Source organism: Gymnogyps californianus, chromosome 8 (assembly GCF_018139145.2).
Source record: "Gymnogyps californianus isolate 813 chromosome 8, ASM1813914v2, whole genome shotgun sequence".
Lineage (NCBI taxonomy): Eukaryota > Metazoa > Chordata > Aves > Accipitriformes > Cathartidae > Gymnogyps > Gymnogyps californianus.
In genome coordinates this window covers 14,968,161-14,986,090 of record NC_059478.1, presented here as the reverse complement: position 1 = coordinate 14,986,090, position 17,930 = coordinate 14,968,161, and the positions used below count along the sequence as shown (strand labels likewise).

At 36.4% G+C, this 17,930-nt stretch overlaps 2 protein-coding genes across 2 annotated transcripts; one reads left to right on the top strand and one right to left on the bottom strand.

The window, feature by feature from the left end:
• Positions 1 to 69: 69 nt before the first annotated feature.
• On the top strand, positions 70 to 8,067 carry TRMT13 (tRNA methyltransferase 13 homolog). The gene is made up of 11 exons (XM_050901006.1): positions 70 to 210; positions 653 to 699; positions 785 to 851; positions 1,710 to 1,772; positions 1,917 to 1,986; positions 2,437 to 2,543; positions 3,507 to 3,674; positions 3,977 to 4,049; positions 4,766 to 4,840; positions 5,757 to 6,162; positions 6,481 to 8,067. Exons 1-11 carry the CDS (start codon positions 70 to 72, stop codon positions 6,674 to 6,676), a joined length of 1,413 nt encoding a protein of 470 aa, XP_050756963.1. The 3' UTR covers positions 6,677 to 8,067.
• On the bottom strand, positions 6,948 to 16,925 carry LRRC39 (leucine rich repeat containing 39). Its single transcript, XM_050900849.1, has 9 exons — positions 16,858 to 16,925; positions 14,495 to 14,695; positions 13,472 to 13,577; positions 12,218 to 12,374; positions 11,529 to 11,665; positions 9,846 to 9,991; positions 9,291 to 9,443; positions 8,052 to 8,191; positions 6,948 to 7,009 (listed from the first exon to the last, which is right to left on the bottom strand). Exons 2-9 carry the CDS (start codon positions 14,617 to 14,619, stop codon positions 6,954 to 6,956), a joined length of 1,020 nt encoding a protein of 339 aa, XP_050756806.1. The 5' UTR covers positions 14,620 to 14,695; positions 16,858 to 16,925; the 3' UTR covers positions 6,948 to 6,953.
• Between the last annotated feature and the right edge of the window lie 1,005 nt (positions 16,926 to 17,930).

Genomic DNA, 17,930 nt, shown 5'->3' with positions numbered 1-17,930 from the left:
CCGGCTCCCGCGGAGGAGGAGCCTCAACATGGAGCCGAGGCGAGGAGCGCAGGGGGTGCTGGGACGGAAATGGCGGCGGGGCAGCCAAGGGAGAGCCGGGGCTCTCCGGTTCCAGGGCGATGTGCCTACTTCGTGGAGAGGAAGAAGCGCTTCTGCAAGATGATCCCGGCTCCTGGGAGATGCTTTTGCGGAGAGCATGGGCAGCAGGAGGTACCGGGCCTTGCCGGGCAGGGTAGCAGGCCCCCTTCTCTGGCTGGGGAGGATGGGCTCCTGGGGTCTGGGGAGCCCCGGGTTCTGTGGGAGGGGCCGGGGCAGGCACGAAGCCCCGGCGGCACCCCGGTAGGCCTGGGGTGGCATGTCCGCCTGAGCTGGCCCGGCAGCACGGGCAGGAGAGGCAGCGCCTGCGCCTTCCTTTGAGCCCTGGGTGTGCTAAGGCCATCAGTTCAGCTCAGCAGTAATACTGCCATTACATTATAGGTTTATTCTGTTAGCATCCATTTAAGTATTAAATTCTTGTCTCAGTTCCTCCATTCCGGTTAACCCACCTACCTCAGAATAGATGTTTTATGAAACTCAGATGTCCCTCAACAGCTTTTCTAACACAGGAACACTAAATGCATGCTGAAGTGTTGTCTAAAATTTTTATAACTAGGAAGAAAATGACAGAAAAAGAATTCCATGCCCTCTTGATCCAAAACAGTAAGTATATGTAAATGCTTTTCCTGTTTGTCAGAGTTCACGTGATAAATGCTGTTACTTAGTTTTCTTTCCATTTGGATTTTAGCACTGTATATGAAGACCAACTACAAAAGCATTTAAAAAAATGTAATTCAAGAGAGAAGCCAAAGCCGGTAAGTGCAGTGTAAATTCAGCACTACTTCCTCTCAGATTTAAGACCCTAAACATTACAGCTCTGCAGAGAATTTATTGTGCTGACAGCAGCTGTGAACTGGAGGACAGCAGCCTTAGCAAGCACTACAGTAAGGACAGTATGGAAGCTGAATAAGTACTTGTTGAAATGGAATTCACACTCCAGTCTCCTCATCTTCTATGTCCCCTCTCACTGTAGTTTAGTACAACTTTTCAGTTCTCTTAGTTACAAATGAAAATGCTGAATTCATTTTTCTCAAAAACTTCCTCTAAGAACAGCCTCTCACAATGCCATTCATTTTAGAGGCTTGGTGAGAGATTGTCCTCGGAAAGCAAAACTAGCAGAGAGGCTCTAGGCGTTTTCCTACCTCTGGGAGTCTGCTGCCCTAACCAACTGCCTGCTTCACTCAAGCTAGCAGGGGATTATGGAAAGCTAGGCTGACAGTTGCAGCCAGTGCTGAGGGAAGGAATAGGAGGATGTCTGTCTCAACAGCTGTTTCAAGAAAACAGAAGATGGCTTTTTTATTGTCTGCCTTTCTGCCTTATCAGTATTGCACCTTTAGTATTACCTGGAAAACTTTAAAATCGTCACTGGAATCAGTCTAGTAAGCATTGACAGCTTAACTCTTATGAACATGTTCAATCTTGTCAAAATGTGTCAGAACAGTCATTTCTGCTGGGGATTCAGGATCAGACTATAGGAAAAAAAATTACTTTGAATCTCTTCTTTTGCAGTGGATTCCTGTTGCTATGTACCTTACGATAAAACACTGAAGAATTTAGCTTTTTGCTTCCTGGTTATTAACAGAATCAGATTTCTTTTCTTTTGATTTTTAAAGGTCTACTTTGTTCAAGATATTAATGCAGGTTTAAAAGATGTAGCAGAAATACCAGAAAAACAAGTGAGTACACTTATTTGTTCTAAAGCTCGGCCCCTACATAACATGTTGCAATTTATCATATGACTCTTTAGTCATATAGTTCTTTAACTAGCAAAAATAAAAAGGTCTTGTACTTATGGGTGGCACTTTTTTTTCCTTAAAAAGGTACCTATCTCTTCTCTATCCAAAGAAGAGCTGGAGAACTTAATTATCAAGTTGAAAAAAGCAAGTAATGGTGAGCTTACTTAACACTGAAAATAAGATGTTTTAAATGGAATTGATTAAATATTTCATTGTTATTTTTGTTGTTAGAGATCTGTGAAAATGTGAGACATTTGGCACTAAACACATCTGAAGTAATTATCATCAAGATGTAGGCAATCCTCCAATAGCTAAATTTTACTCAGAAGAATAAACTAGATTGAGAGAATGATAAAACACTGATCTTTTGTTCATATAGCTAATTTCCCTTCCTTTTGTGTTTTTTGTTTCCCACTCAAATATCACTACAGGTAACAATACAGCTCTGTTATAAACATACGATGATAGATTTATGCTCCCAACAGACTATTTTGGTAGTGCTACAAATTGAGCTCACGTCTGAATATTGTAATGTGTGTGTTACAAAACCAGAAACTCTTGGAAACTGGAAACCTATACCTAAAAGTTTTGCATTTGCATGCAGGCCTGGAACTTCGCCTTAAAGAACAAATACTGTCCCACCAGGCTTTACAAGAAGCCTTACATGACCCAAAGAATGGGGAATCTGCGTTCAAACACTTGAAACAACAGGTATGGTCACTGCTTTACTAATAGCTATAGATGTTTTTAAATATGTGGAATTCTGCTGCTGTAAATTCGAGCGACTGTGCATGCGTAATGCTAGTCACTTCATACAGAGGAAATCTGATATGCTGTATAACTCTATGCTCTTCAAACAACAGCATATATATAGTCTTTGAATGGCTGCTTTGTTAAGTGTTAGTAACAAGAGTTTATTAGGATACTGAAATAAATTACAAATTGTGTGATGTTCTGAATTTTTACTTATATATTCTTATTTTATATTAACTCATAATAAATCTGAGCTACAAAAGGTAAAATGTTGTATTTGCTAAGAAGTAAAAGGAACTTTTTACTTTTTCTGTAAGAGCTGGTCCTAGACTTCCTGATTTTGTAACAGATGCATAAAAAGAATTGGAGAGCCTGAGTTTACCTTCTGCCTTTTTAATGTATATTGAACAGCAGGAATTTTAAGGGAGATGGATTGCATACTGTAGCAAAATAGAAAGTTTTGGAAAGAAAAATTTAAAAGTAAGAAATGTCTGTTTCCTGTACTTTCTTCCCGTGCTTTACTTTCCTATGTATTACAAAATGCATAACTGCAGCAGAGAGAGAGGGCTCTGCAGGCACTGATGCTTCACAGAAGATCCAGTACAGTACCCATATTTGGATGGCTACTTCAAGAATCAGCAGAGAAGAATATTATAATGTGTACCTGATCCCAAAAATCCATTCCAAAAACTTCTGGGTGGAGTTCTGTGAGCAGTGGAAGAAGGGCAGGGTGATGCTGACTAGCCAGAATTTATAATCCCTTTCCTCTGTACACATAAGATCTTTTCCCTCATCCCTCATGGAAGGGAAGACCTGAAAAAGTCTTCTGCAGTTTGGTGAAGTAATCATTTTTCTATCAGGCATTACAATACACAGTGTATGCATTTGCTTGGTTCATAAATAATCTTTTGATGTTTGTAGGCTTCTATTTTAGGTAACATGGAAAAATTACATTTACTTGGTCCAGGAAGATGTTTTGTTGAGTTTGGAGCTGGGCGAGGAAAGCTGTCTCATTGGGTTGATGTTGCCTTACAGAATGTTGAAAATGTTCAGTTTTTGCTTGTGGAAAGGGCAACTACAAGATTCAAGGTAAGAGGATATTGTCACATTAGCAGAGTAAAATTTTTAAATTGTTGTCATTGAAGCTGTTAGTATTTGCTTTTTATCTTCAAAAATAACATAAAGCCTTTAATTTTTAAAAGTTTTGGAAGTGTGATTGCCTACATTCCATACTTGGCCAATAGCAAGTTTATTAGAAAAAAAATCCTGGTGTATAATGTTGGAAAGGTGCAGATGTTGACTTGACAGGAAAAGTCTGGCATTAATACCTGGAGCAAAATTATAATTATTAGTGGCCAGCCCTACTTAATGATCTTGTTCTGTTTACACAGGTGGATGGAAAACATAAAAGGAGAGATTCTGTATTTGAAAGGCTTCAAGTTGATATTCAACATTTATGTTTAAGTAAGTTCCTTCTTGGCTTGCATAATTCTGAAATAGAGGCTTAGTTTTAGATTTTGAATACTGGAGTTCAAGTCAATTTGTATGTAGCACACTTAAATGTACTTGAAGATTATTCTCAGTGGTTGCTTGGACACATTAATGCTGTGTGTATATACATAATACACACATGTATATATATTAAATGGAGATTTAAAATTTTCTGCTTTTTATACACTTACCGGACATCATTATAGGTGAGAAATACCAAAACAAAAACATTTTGAAGGTTTTTGAGAACTTGCAGGATTAAATACCTTTGCATTGTTTGTTTTAGGTGTGCAGAATGAAGTCATGCATATCATTGATGTGCTATGCATATCAATACTATAGAATTTCTGGGAACACCTGTCATCAGGAGATGCATAAATGTAATATTTACATTTCATAGGCAGTATAGAAAGGCTGAAATGGTTAAATATGCTTCTCAGCCACAGCATCCGATTCTCTTCATTTGTTTTAGAAACTTTCCTTTGAATAGCTTATAACTGTATGTACAGACCACTGTATTTTTAGTAGTGGTAAACATTTATTACTTTTTTTTTCTGTGTGTGCTGAAATTATATTATCCAGAAAAAATATTGCCCCAACTATAATAATAGAGGTTCTGGGGTTGCTGTGGATTGTGTGTGTTTGTTTATTTTCCTTTTCCCACCTACCCCACCCCCTGCCCCCTCCAGAGAAGGTACCTGTTTTGGAGAAGAAAAAACTACCAGTGGTAGGAATGGGGAAGCATTTGTGTGGTGCTGCGACAGGTATGATTATATATGTGTTAACTGCAGAAAGTTAGGATACTAAATCTTACAATCTGAATGGACTGATCTTCCAAACTGTCCTTTCAAGCTTTTCTTGTCCTCTAACCTTTTGTTGGTGAATGTAGCAATTATATTCTAAATATCTATTGACTTCAGTGGAATAGTAAATGGCTAATAGATGCAAGGCTACTTTAGACAGAAGTAAAACCTTTTTTGTTTTTTATAGAGTAGAACAAAGAATAGTGTGTGGTGGCATGGGTCATGTATTTGTAAACTGTTGAAAGTATCTTTTTTTTTTTTTTTTTTAACACCGTCTCCTCTACTCTGAAATATTTTTCTTTCTAAATTTGTATTGGCTGTCTGAATATGTAGCCCAAGCAAACAGATGAGAAGAATGTGTTTCTGTCCTGATAATTTCAAACTAATACACTTTTTCTAATGTTATATGTCTACTAAGTAGAGACACCTCAAATATCACACCTATACAGGTACTGTTACAAAGATGACACTGTTAAGCATTTAAGAAGTACATGTACATATTAAATAGATTGTGTCCTAGGTATCAAACTTTTAGAGCAAATACTTTTTACAGGAAGGAGATCCTCCTACGATACACCAGTTTGTTAACCAAAGTATTTCAAATTCACTTGTGTAGAACGGATATTCAAGAGTATAAGCCCTTAGTAGCTCCAGAGGTCTCATAATATTCATTTAGCATTTAGGATTTTCATGATTTCCAGGCATGCTTGTAACTTTTAGTTATCCTTAAAATTGCTTTTTGGCTTAGTTTGTGATGTATACTTTTATCCTTCTTTGTGGGAAGTACACTCCCAACCATGATACAGCCTGTATAAATAATGGCATGGTGTTCATTGCTATTTTTGGGGGGGTGGCGGGGATATCTGTTTTTTCCCAGATCTTGCTTTGAGATGCTTGGTTGAAAGTTATACAGCTTGCTGTGATGGAGAAAATGAAGAGCCTGCACCAAAACGTTCTAGGACTGATAAGACAGAAGTGGCTTCTAACAATTCTGCTGATAATGAAAGCAACAAAGAAGACTGTAAGCCTGTAGCTGGAATTGTTATTGCACTGTGTTGCCATCACAAGTGTGACTGGACACATTATGTAGGCAGAGAGTTCTTTAAATCAGTAGGACTTGGACCAGTAGAATTTCATTATTTTCAGAGAATGAGTAGTTGGGCCACTTGTGGCATGCGAGAAACCACAACCAAAACCTCTACAAGTGAAGATCAAACTAACGACACAGAAGAACATGAGCAAACATTCAGCAAGACGGAGAGTGGTTCTGATACTTTACAAGGGTATGTAATTTTTTTCGAGTAAATGGACTCCTGCAGAAAAGCAAAATTATGTATAGTGGTATATGAAATTGTTTTGGGTCCTCAAAATGACTCATTTTACAGAAACATTTTAATTACTAAATTTATAGAAATATTCTACTTTAAAAATTCAATTTTCCTGGACAAACATTGCAAAATATTTAAACAGTCATGCTTGCCTGAATTGAAATGAACTTATAGTGATTTCAGTAGTTTTTCTAAGCTTAACTACTAATGTTAATTAACAAAACTATTGTTCTGACATGTCGTTCGTTCTTTTCCTCCTTTTTATGAAACTAGGATACTTACTGTTGAAGAACGAAAGGAGATAGGTTGCCTCTGTAAACTGCTGATTGATCACGGACGGATTGAATATTTACAACAACGAGGATACAATGCTGCACTACAGTATTATACAGAGTCTGCTGTGTCCTTGGAGAATGTCCTGTTGACAGCTGTCCCAAGTCCATCTTTGATACCAGAGCCAACTACATGACAGGAGATTAGACTTGGAATTGATAGGAAAAAAAAACTATAAAACTTATCTGGATTTTTTAAAAAGCTAATTCATTGCTTACAAAAAAACTGTTTTAGTCTTTCCTGTACCCAGGAAAAGGTCTTATATTTCCCAGTTTCACTGAGAATTACAAATATGCAAACCAGTTCTCATCAGTGGAAAAATAAAATCCTTAAAAAATATTTGAAACCTGTTGTAAGCCTCTTTGCTAGGAGGAAGTATACTTGATATTTTTTTCCATTCACAGTTACATTCTTTATTCATTAGCATTTATGATAGGAGAAGGACCAGAAGGACAACTTTCCAGATTTCCTGAAAGACAACGGGTAAAATAAGAGAAATTAACATACTTTGTTTTCACTTTGAAGTTCAGGATAGCTTTGTATTTCCTCTTAAATTATTTAAGTAGGCCTAGGTACTTTCATCAGCCCACGCTGCTAGGGGAATCTGTTAAGGAAGAAAACTTATTTGTAAACTGTCATCTTGATAGATTTTTGCTAATTTGATTCTTCATTCATGAAGTATCGATAAGAAAAAAGCTGGCTTAGTGTTCTAAATCAAGAGCATTTCAGTCATTCATTTTTTTAAGCCTTCACAATATATAGACTGAAGATCAGAGAGAACATTTTATATCTGCAATGAAGTTCTCTCTGCAAGTAACAGCTGCCACCTGCGTATCTGTTCAAAAGTGCTTATTTTGGTCTCTTACTGCAACCTTTAAGCTGTTATCTTTGAGACTAATAACAGCGGGTGTTTTTCTCATAGTGATCTAGAAGTGGGATGAAATTGTGGGGGTGTTTTGTTTAGGTGACTGGATTTTCTGTCAGGGAAAGCAAATTGTGAGAAACATCTGTTTATCAGGTGTTGATACTTCATTGCTAAAAAATGTTGTGTGTTGGGAACATAGGCATCTCTCCCTTACATCCTTCTGTGGTAGTCCCCATCTGGACAACATTCAAAAATAGGGAAAGTTGAGCTTCATGGGACAAACAGTGCTGGGAGACCCACACTATGTAAACGGATTAAATTGCAAATACAAGAGACAGTCATCAACTTCCAGTTATCCAGGCTGTAGGTAACTCGGGCACATTTATTCCAATGTTCCATGGTTCCAGTATGTTCCTACTAGAATGTGTGTTATTCATGTGAAGAGCTACTGTGCCAACTCCTGATAAAAGTACCCCTGCCCTCAGTAAAAAATCTGTTTACGGATTTTTGGAAAATGTTACTCATTTATTAGAAGATTATTCATGTTTCACTTGTATACATATCCTAGCTTTCTTTTATCCAGTTTATCCTTCCCTTCCTCACTGTATTCCAGAGAGATTAGAATTAATTAATAAAGAAGCCATACCTGTTTTCTTGAGTGACTCCTGGATATACATGTGCATGAATTCAATGCCGAACATTTCCTGTTGCTCCTCCTCTTCTGTATTCTCACATGGAGGGAGTGTTACATCTAACTCCAGTGGGTTGTCTCTGAAGTTGACAAATCTGACAGTTCACCAGAAAAGGTTACTCTTGCAATAGGTTTTGTCCAGAGAGAACAACTCTTTTGAAACTGAATTAAGATTCCTCAAACGCTATTTTGAGCAAAATAAAATAAGTCTTGTCTTATACTAAACTCACCACTATATTAGTAGTATTAAGTAAACTAAGCTAAGAAGACACCTTATAATAACAGTAGCTAATTGTGGTGGGAGAAAACATTGCAGTCCTCATTGTTTTGTCTTCAGGTTTTCACCACATTGTCAGCCTTATTGAGCTTCCACAAACAGATGAGTGGATGAGAACAAGAGTGCAAATGCCTGCATCCTCCCAACTTTGCAAGGCAATAGCCAGCCCTGTCTCCCTCTGTTCTTGGTCCATCCCTGGGCCTATCCTTGTATATATTTGTTTAAAGAGGTGCTGCTTTTTCCAAAACATCTGAAAACAGGAATTGTCTTACTGGGTTAGACGTGATTTATTTAGACTAGCATTCTTTCTCTAAAATGGCCAGCATCCAGTAATTCAAATGAAAACGCAAACAACAGGGAAGTTTCTGTCACAGTATACAAAATAATATTTCCAATTCTATGAATTAAAAATTTACATTAATTCTTTTTTTATTTTTCAAATCAAGTACTGGAGAGCTTCATCTGTATCCTTATACCTAATCCTTTTTGTTTAATTCTGAATGCTTGACTTCTCAGTGCGAAAGTTCTACTTTTTGTCATTTTTATGCTTGTCACATATTTCTCCTCCTAGCTCTTGGCTTTAGAGAGGGATATAAAAGGCCAATTAGAAGTGGGCATATGGACCTTTCCAAAATGAGAAAATGTATTACAGTCTCCTTTTTCATTTGGGACTGTAACTATCATAGCTTACTTCTTTAAATGAGTTGTGCTACACAAAGCTTTCTCGACCAGATCCTCAACTGTTGTGAATCTGTGTAATTATGCTGATTTATATAGTATTGTGTCCATCTGTACAATTGTGGACATGTCTTTTCTTTTCCACTTCCTGAGTATCACTCTATGATATACAACTCAAGGGAGGCTTTAAAACTTAATTTTCTAGTATTTTTATTAATATTTCTGTTGCTTTTTCTTACCTCAGATTTGTCATGTCCTTCATACAAGCTGGAATATTCTTAAGTTTGTTATTGCTAAGAACAAGAGTACTGAGATTTTTCATATTACCAATGGTTTCTGGCAAAGAGTTTATCTCATTCCTTTGGAGCCATAAAGTGTGGAGATTCTCCATTCTGTAAAAGAGGTATTTGTGCAGTCAGTCAAGATTTAGAAAATTAATCTTATCAATCATTAATATAAAGTAATTAATTGATTCCTTTTTACAGCCACATAAAGGACTCTCATAAACAATACAACAATTCTCAAAGGAAACACCATATCCAAGATAATCACCTAACTTCTGGTCAAAAATGTCATTGGCAAGAAATACTTAACTTGATAGATGATACTGCATTTATTGCTTGTTGTTTATTGAATGGATTATTCCAGCTCATCCAAAATATCACATTAGGGCTGATAAATCCTAAGTCTGCAGTGAGGTTAACATTCAAATAATCTTTTGAAGTAGGATTTAATAATTAGAATTTCAATGCAATGGAATTGAGACTAAGATGTGAGCTTTAAGCTTTATTTACCTGTCAATTGCATCAGGAAGCTCCTGGAGTTTATTTCCCCCCATATCTAACCATTCTAGATTTGGCAGGTTGAGAAGAGCTGAAGGGATGGTAGTAAACTGATTCATGGACAAATCTATGTGTGAAAGCTTCTTTAAATCACTGAGCTGAAAGAAAGGGAGATTCAATGCAAGTTTGTATAGTTGTTCCATTACAGCAGTCCTGTAATAATGTTGACTGAAAAAAAGAAACAATTTTAAAACATTACAACACATTTTGGAGTTAGTAAACACAGAATGGTTTCTGAGTTACATTAGCTGGTATTACCTAACAATTATAGTTCTCGCCTGGAAGGTAGGTAGGTTTGAAACTGATCAGGCAGAAGAACTTTATCTCCCACCTGGTAGTGAGTGCCCTAACTGCTGAGAAGCTGAATGCCATGGCTACAATGCAGATACACCCCAAGCCTGGAGAAGAAAAAGAATTTTAAAGACACCACTGTCCTTTGTATTTCATACTCCGTGCAATATGCCATTTTTCATTAGTCAAATATTTAGATTTTTATGGATCAAATTGCATGGACTGTATTTTAGAGTGAACCTAGACACCTTCCGTGTTGTGAAGTCTACTACTATGACAAGACATTCTAAAAATTAAACATAGCTTCGTTTACCATTGCAACACCTAAGTCCTTTGGTGAATCATGCCTTCAGGTGCTTTTACAATGTTCAAGTGATGCAAAGATGTTTTATTGCAAATCTGGTCCAACTGTCTAAACACTGAATGCCACCCAAGTACATATAACCAAAGCTTCATGGTGTTCACATCACTGTAGTCTCAATAGGACAGAACTATGTATTTGCTATGAGCTGTTAATTTAAAAGCTATCACTCTACATTACACCACGTAACTTGTATCCACATAGATTTTGTAAATTCTGGATTCTGATTAATACTATATATTTTCATTTGAAGATTTGTTATTAGGTATTACTGTTTGGACTCGCTCAATTTTGCAAGGCACTGATTGCTGTCAACTATTGCCACTACTGTTTTTTAAAATAAATTAAAACAAGTAGATACGGTTACATACTTGTCATCTCTGTCTAAGAGACTAATACTTAAAGATGCAGGTGTCTCTCATGTTTAGGGCAGTCCAAATTAAAACAATAGTAGGTAAGCAGTTGTTTTTATTCTCTTTTAAGTACTTTCAACACTCAGAACAACATTTGTTCAACTCTTTGTGCGTAGGCAGTTGTATAAATCACACAAACCCTTTTCATAGCTAGCAGCTCTGGTGAAGATGCTTACAGTTGTGTCCTGGCATATGGTAGGAATTTGTATTCTCAACCATAAAAGGGAACTTCTCTGTGCTAAGGCATTAGATCCTCAGTGGGGTAAATCAGTGAAGACCTTCAGCCTAAACAAATTAACATCGAGCGTATCACTGTCCTATATGCACTACCAAGTCATTTATCTGGACAAAATAAAGACTGGCTCCTTCAACTACTCAAGTGTATGTATGTCCTTCTCATGTGGCTTCAGTTTGACTAGTCACACAAATATTGTTCACATACGCGTTTCTGTGGAGTAGTTGTGAAATCAGAATATCAAAGCAAATCTGAAAACATGGAGTGCAACGTTTAATGATAATTGGTTTTGGATAAATTCAAAATATGCATTAAACAAAACAGTCTGTCAAAACCTGAGGAGGAAGATCACAGATGCTCCTGTTGACAGCCAGTTCCAATCTTTCCAGACTGACGCAATTACTTATTTCCTTAGGAACAGACTTTATTCTATTGTAACTGAGAAGCAGCTCTTGGAGGCTAGTCAGCTGGCCTGCAGAAAGCACAAATGAGAAATGTTCACATTCATTCTATTTGAAATACATTATTACTTGTTTTGTGTTATCCTTATACTGTTATACAAGTGCTCTGTGTTGTCACTAAAAAAAAATTCATTGAAATTCAAATAGTAGGACTTCAGGACTCTTTAGTACAGAACTGCACTCTAGTAGAGTGCTACAAAAAAATGCCAAAAACTTAAAAAAACTCACGAACATAGGCTACTCATGCTGTGGACTCTAGAACATGAAGCCTGTTTTTCAATATCACTTTTCTAGCTGCATTCTGATGTCTAGTATCTGCCGTGCTTACAAGCTTTTTTCTCATGGGAAGCTTTCATAAAGATATGTCTGCTCCATCCGGCCATTTTTTTAATTTATAGGGAATCCATGGTTTTAAGATCTTTATCTCACTGTCAGATTTAAATAGTCTGTTTTCTAACTACCCAATAGGATTGTTAGACAGGCAAAGTGCACAAAAATGACATGTTTGTGTAAGATTAATTTTCTTAGAAAAGCAGCTTAAAATAAAAGAAAGCACAGCTCACCGATTTCTTTAGGTACACTTTCAATTGAGTTCCGGGACAGATCCAGAACAACAAGATTGTGAAATCTTCCAATGAACTGAGGAATTTTCTGCAAACTAGTTCTATGAAGCTGCCATTCCTGGAGATGGACTAGTTTCAATAAGCATGAAGGTAGTGTCTAAGACAAGAAATATGAACCAGAAGAAATTCAGCTTAGTCTACAACAAGAATACAGGCTCAGGCAGAAGTTTTATTTGAAACAGTAACAGTCTTGTGATTAAAAAAAAAAAGAAAAAAAGAAAAAAAAATCTTTCCTTCTTCTCAAGCTAGACTGTAACATTCCGAAATGAACACCATCAACATGGGTCATTCTGACCACAGATTTAACCTGCCCACTTTTTGCTCCCAGGATTTAGATATCTGCACTACTGTCATCGCTTGAAAAGCTTCAGGCTTGCTTTTATTCCTTTTTTTTTTTTTTAAACAAAGCCAATATAACGGAAGATGAAACTGCTCTAAATAGCTTTTTGCATTTAAATGGTGATCTAAATTGTATTTCCTATTCTGTTAAGAAAAACAGTGAGCAGCTGAGAGCAGAAGAGATGAGGGACAGAAAAACTACAATGTCTGTATGCTATGAGTTCCGAACAAGGAACACTGGCCTATGGACCACCAGAGTATTGCTGGGTGTGGCTGTCACTCTCTCACTGGCCTTGACATAGTCTAATTCTCATCACTTCATAGGAACTGGCAGCTGCATTTCTGTGTGGCTTAGAACAGACTGTTAGTTTCCACTCTGTCGTTGATTCTACAGTTAGCCGCTTCCCCCCATGCATTAGAAACAAGAATAATAGTATTCTGGGAATCTACTGGCTCATTTTCACTCTTAGAAAGAGAAAGTAAACAACAGAAAAATATTTTCATGCACCTAAACACAGAGGGTTTTCACCTTGATGCATTTCATTAGTTCTGGTGTGTTAATGTTAAATGAGGATTTACATAATTAAACTCATAATTTGCAGTGTAAATAATTTCTAATGCAGAAAAGCCTTTTGGGCTATATTTTTGCAGAGTAATGCTTAATATTCAGGACTAAAAAAAATCAGCTTGCTTTTACACTCTCACAACAGTGTGTCTCAATTCATTGTTAGCAAAGCACACAGTGAGCACTTCATAGATTAAAAATAGTACAACTGTGAGTGTAAAGTTGTAAATAGTAGTTTTCTAATACACCAGTCATTCAACTCAAGCAACATTCATTCCTATCAACACTACCTTCCATTCTTCTTCCTCTATCCTTAAAATTGCTCTTCCATCTTCATTAATAACTTTTTCTTTGAGCTTTGCTAAAGTGGCTCTCTCCTCCCAGACAAGTAGTAGCCTACAAAGGAAAGAAGATCTGTCAGAGGTGCAACAATGAACACAGGCAATAATTACTATCCATTCTATTTTCTGAAACAAAGAGACAGTAGCCTTTTTAGATGTCAAACAACATTTACTATATCTAGATGCTAAATATACTATCAATTTGAGGGAAGACAAGAACATAAAGTAATGTTTGGCTGAGGTAATTTATAGGAATTCTATTTTACAGTTTTTCAAATTTAGTCAGAAGGAAGACTTAACTTCATTCACTTTCATGACGTTGCAGCAGGGCAACAGAATATAAAGTCATGTGGAATTAAGTTCCAAAGCTGTTAATTTTGAAGCAGTTTCCTAAAAAGGAAGCCTTCAGTTCCACCAAATGTAAGTGCAATCAAACAAGGTCAATCAGCTAGGGGTTCTTTTAGCTTGATTTCTAAAGGGGACTTAAACAAGAATTATGAAAATTGGGCTAAATCTCTTTCTTTCTGCTTGTATTTTCCATTAGTAACTTTTGAATTTGTTATTCCATTTCAAACACATCTGAAAAATTAGGAAGAGTTCCAAAAATAGAATGCTAAATTTCTTCACATTTCATGAAATTGCTGGCCAGACAGAAGACCAAGCGACCCCGTTAATGCCTCCATTGAGAAGAAAGTGTAACAAATTAAATCTCCACTGGTTAGAATATCCACACAGGAGAGGATTTTAATATCTGAATTTAGGGGATTTAGTTTATATGCTAATATTTTTATCACAGAACACAATTCTTGGTTTGACCTGACCATACTGTTAGATTCTAACCAGTGGGAATTCTGCTGGAGTAATGACTAAAGAATTAGACTCTGGATGAGTTTGAAAAGACCAATTATAGTCTTCTGAAATGTAACATATGGTCTAGCTTTTCACATACTTAAAAATCTACAATTTACCTACCTTCCTGCAGACCTCTGTCTGAATTCCTTTTCTTTCTGTAATTCTTCATTTATCTTGTGTATTCTCACTTCCCAAAGCGTCTTCACAGCATTGAATGTTCCAATGCAAACTGCAGTTTCAGTCATGATCCTTACATGTTCAGATTCAGTCACAGGAATCTGACTGTGAATTTCAGGCTCAATGCATCAGCACATGTATCAGCTACCAGATGGGGACAGTGACGTGAAAACTAAAATACTGCAATACCCACTTGATTATATTATTAGATTTAGTTAATGTACAGAACCGACAGAATTTTACCAACTGCTTTCTCTTTATAAAAATAGGTAATAATAAGTAGTGGTATTCTTGCAATCTCTCTGCATTCTTAGTCAGTGAACAACTGCTTCTCTCGATTCCTTCCAATGGTAGGCTGAGTACTGACCATAATTATTAAATGCAGATATGAGCATTCATTCCCTTCCCAGGAAGAAATTAAGCTGTTACCTGCAATTTAAGGCAGTTAAATCCTGGTAGCTGCATGCTGGCAGCTACCTGGTATAAATACTTGCAACTAAAGGAGTTTTGCACTTTAAAGAAACTGAACTGTTGCTGGAAATAAATTAGTATACTTTATTTGCATTCATTTTCTTCATAGTTCAACTCATTATAATGTATTTTATAGTTAGTAACGTGCTACCTTTAGAAAAGGCTTTATTAAATTCTTCAGATCTCTCTTTGAATCTTCTTGTAGCCCTGCTGTCAGGATCCACATTTTAACAAAAAAAATTAGTCTAAAGTTTTGAAGTTATCTATTCCTTAGTGAGATAATTAATACATATTTTCCTGAAGAGCAGCAAAATAGGATACTCAGCCATCCTAATCAGTGCATCCCTCTAAAAAGCATTCTTATTGCCATTATTGTAGTCATTTGGGGAAGGGGGTTTTTTGGAAATAAAGTGGAGCCAAGATACTGATATTCAGATAAGCTTGGAGGGCTAAACTTCATGCCAACAGCAGTGTACACTGAACACTGATGATGTGAATGCTCCCTTTCAAACCTTTTACTAATACTTGCAGGGACAAGTAAGAAAAACATCTTACATATCCATTCAAACAAAAAAAGTGAGGATAACCTTCTTCCAAACAAGCAGGTAGATAACAACAACAGTGGAACTTCAGGTCTTTTCATACATATATTTCCCTACAATAATTGCTGCAGGTCTGTCTTTTAGAGCAATCTTTTCTATGATATTTATTCCATTATAATTTTGTGTGGCATGGATAAGCCACAATCGCTTAGTGAACATTTTTGTGTTCAAACTGTCAATCATTCTATTTTATGTTTACCATGTCTTTTGCTAACATAGTTATTTGTAAAGCCTGATTATAGTGAAATCACTTAATTAAAAATGTATAGGCAAATAATAAGAAATGTAAATTGTCAGGATTGCTTCCTGTTGTAAAGACAGCATAAAAATCAAATTATAATGCTTGAATAAAGAAGAATCTGGTCCAATATGTTAATATTAAGGATTCTTAACTGTTCTCTTTTAAGGAAAAATGGCAGGATTTGACAGGTGACGCAAATGGCAGCCACAGTGTGGCACAATGCAGTCTGGCATCTGGGTTCCTAAAGAGGGATTGAATTTTTTTCTGTAAAGAGAGGATTGTATCCTCTTTCCCCCTCCCCCATAAATGTGATCACATTTACTAGTTAGAAGGACTAACTTCTCTTTCAGTGGTCCTCATAGTAATTACCTTTCCCATTCCCCATCCCAATATGCAACAGTAATGACCAAAACATTGTATGAGGTTTTTTTGCTCTGATTAGTGGTTACAGTTTAAATTGTCTTATTTTTCAGGATTAAACTTCTACTGAGATTGATTTACCTGATCTATCATTTCTTCTTTAGAGACATTTTTTGAACAATAAGCCTTTTTAGGTAGAAAACTAGAAATCTTTTTATATAAATTGTGCAGAAAAGAGACGTTTGTTAATACTTGTACTACTAAAAGCAGTATCGGACTACACAGTTGAAACAATACTTATTTTCAGTAAAGCTTACACTGGGCAACTCTCTTTTGCTGTGGAAAGCATATTATTCAATAAATATTGCTTTAGAACCATGAAATATGAAAGAGGGCCTAAGTATACAACTTAGTTTTCAAGATTTAATTATATAGTAACAGGACTACCATCAAAAGCTTCTTGTTCTTAGATCTTATTATTTGTCAGGAAAATTAAAACCATAATAATCATGCCATCACATTCAGAAGTGAATTCCCAAGCGTGGCTGTAAAACAACTGCAAATTTACTCCCAAGTAATCCGATCTCCCAGCAACTTCACCTCCAAGCATCTGAAAGAGTTTAACAACTTACCTCAATTATTTGGTGTTTTCAAGGATTTTCTGTGACTCATTACTTTCTGGGCAAGAGCAGAGATAAATTACGAATCTTGTCTGTACTACCAAAACCATTTAGAACTCTCACTCAGACTCCAATGCAATGTCAGTCGAGTTCTAATTTTAACCTATGCTGAGAATAGAAGGTATCACGAGGCACTTCTGCAAAATCCCTAAGCATTTGCCACTCTTAATGTCCTCCCAGTTTGCTGAACGTGACTGGACTCCCATAAACTCCTGGATTGCCACTAACAAGTTACAAATTGTGAACAAAAGGAACAAAGGAGTACTTGTTATGCTCCATAATGAAAAATAATCTAGTTTTGAATTCAAAATGACAATTACTTGCTTTACTCTGGTAATGTTTCTCTGCAAGATAACTGAGCTTCAAAGTGCTATTAAACAGCAACATTGACTAATCAGACTAGAAAAAGTATTGCATCACTAAGTGTTTTAGCCATTACTTTTGCCCATGCTGAAGAATTCTTGTTGAAGAATTTTAGTGGAAATCATCAAAGTCCAGACAGAAAAGTTCTCTTTATCAGGATGTGCAGAGGGGTTATTACTCACCCCTTTTCATGCTTCCAATCATGAAACATTTTTAACATTCTATTTCTTCAAAGAGCCCTTGGAGAAGATAAAAGGAGAACAACTCTTGTCAGAATCTTTTTCTTCAACCAAATAGAAAGAGAGAGACAGCAATAATCACAGGTCGCTATTTGAGGAAGAAGCCATAAAACTGGATAATTCTAACCAATTCTTGCACTGGAGTATAAAATGTGAACATGAAATTTTAAAAATATCATTCATTTGGTTATAATCCTCTTTCAGTAGAAATAATTTTTCCTCATTATTAGCCTTAGATTCTAGCATTACCACATAGAACTTTGTAACAAAAAAACCTTCTCCAGTCCATGACCAACTAAATACCTGAACACCAATACCTATTTAAAAAGACACTGACTGCTTTAGCTTTCAATCTTCTTCTCCCCCCCCCCACCCCCCCAAAGTTATGAAAAAGCAAAAATGATCCAACAGGTTCTTTGGTAT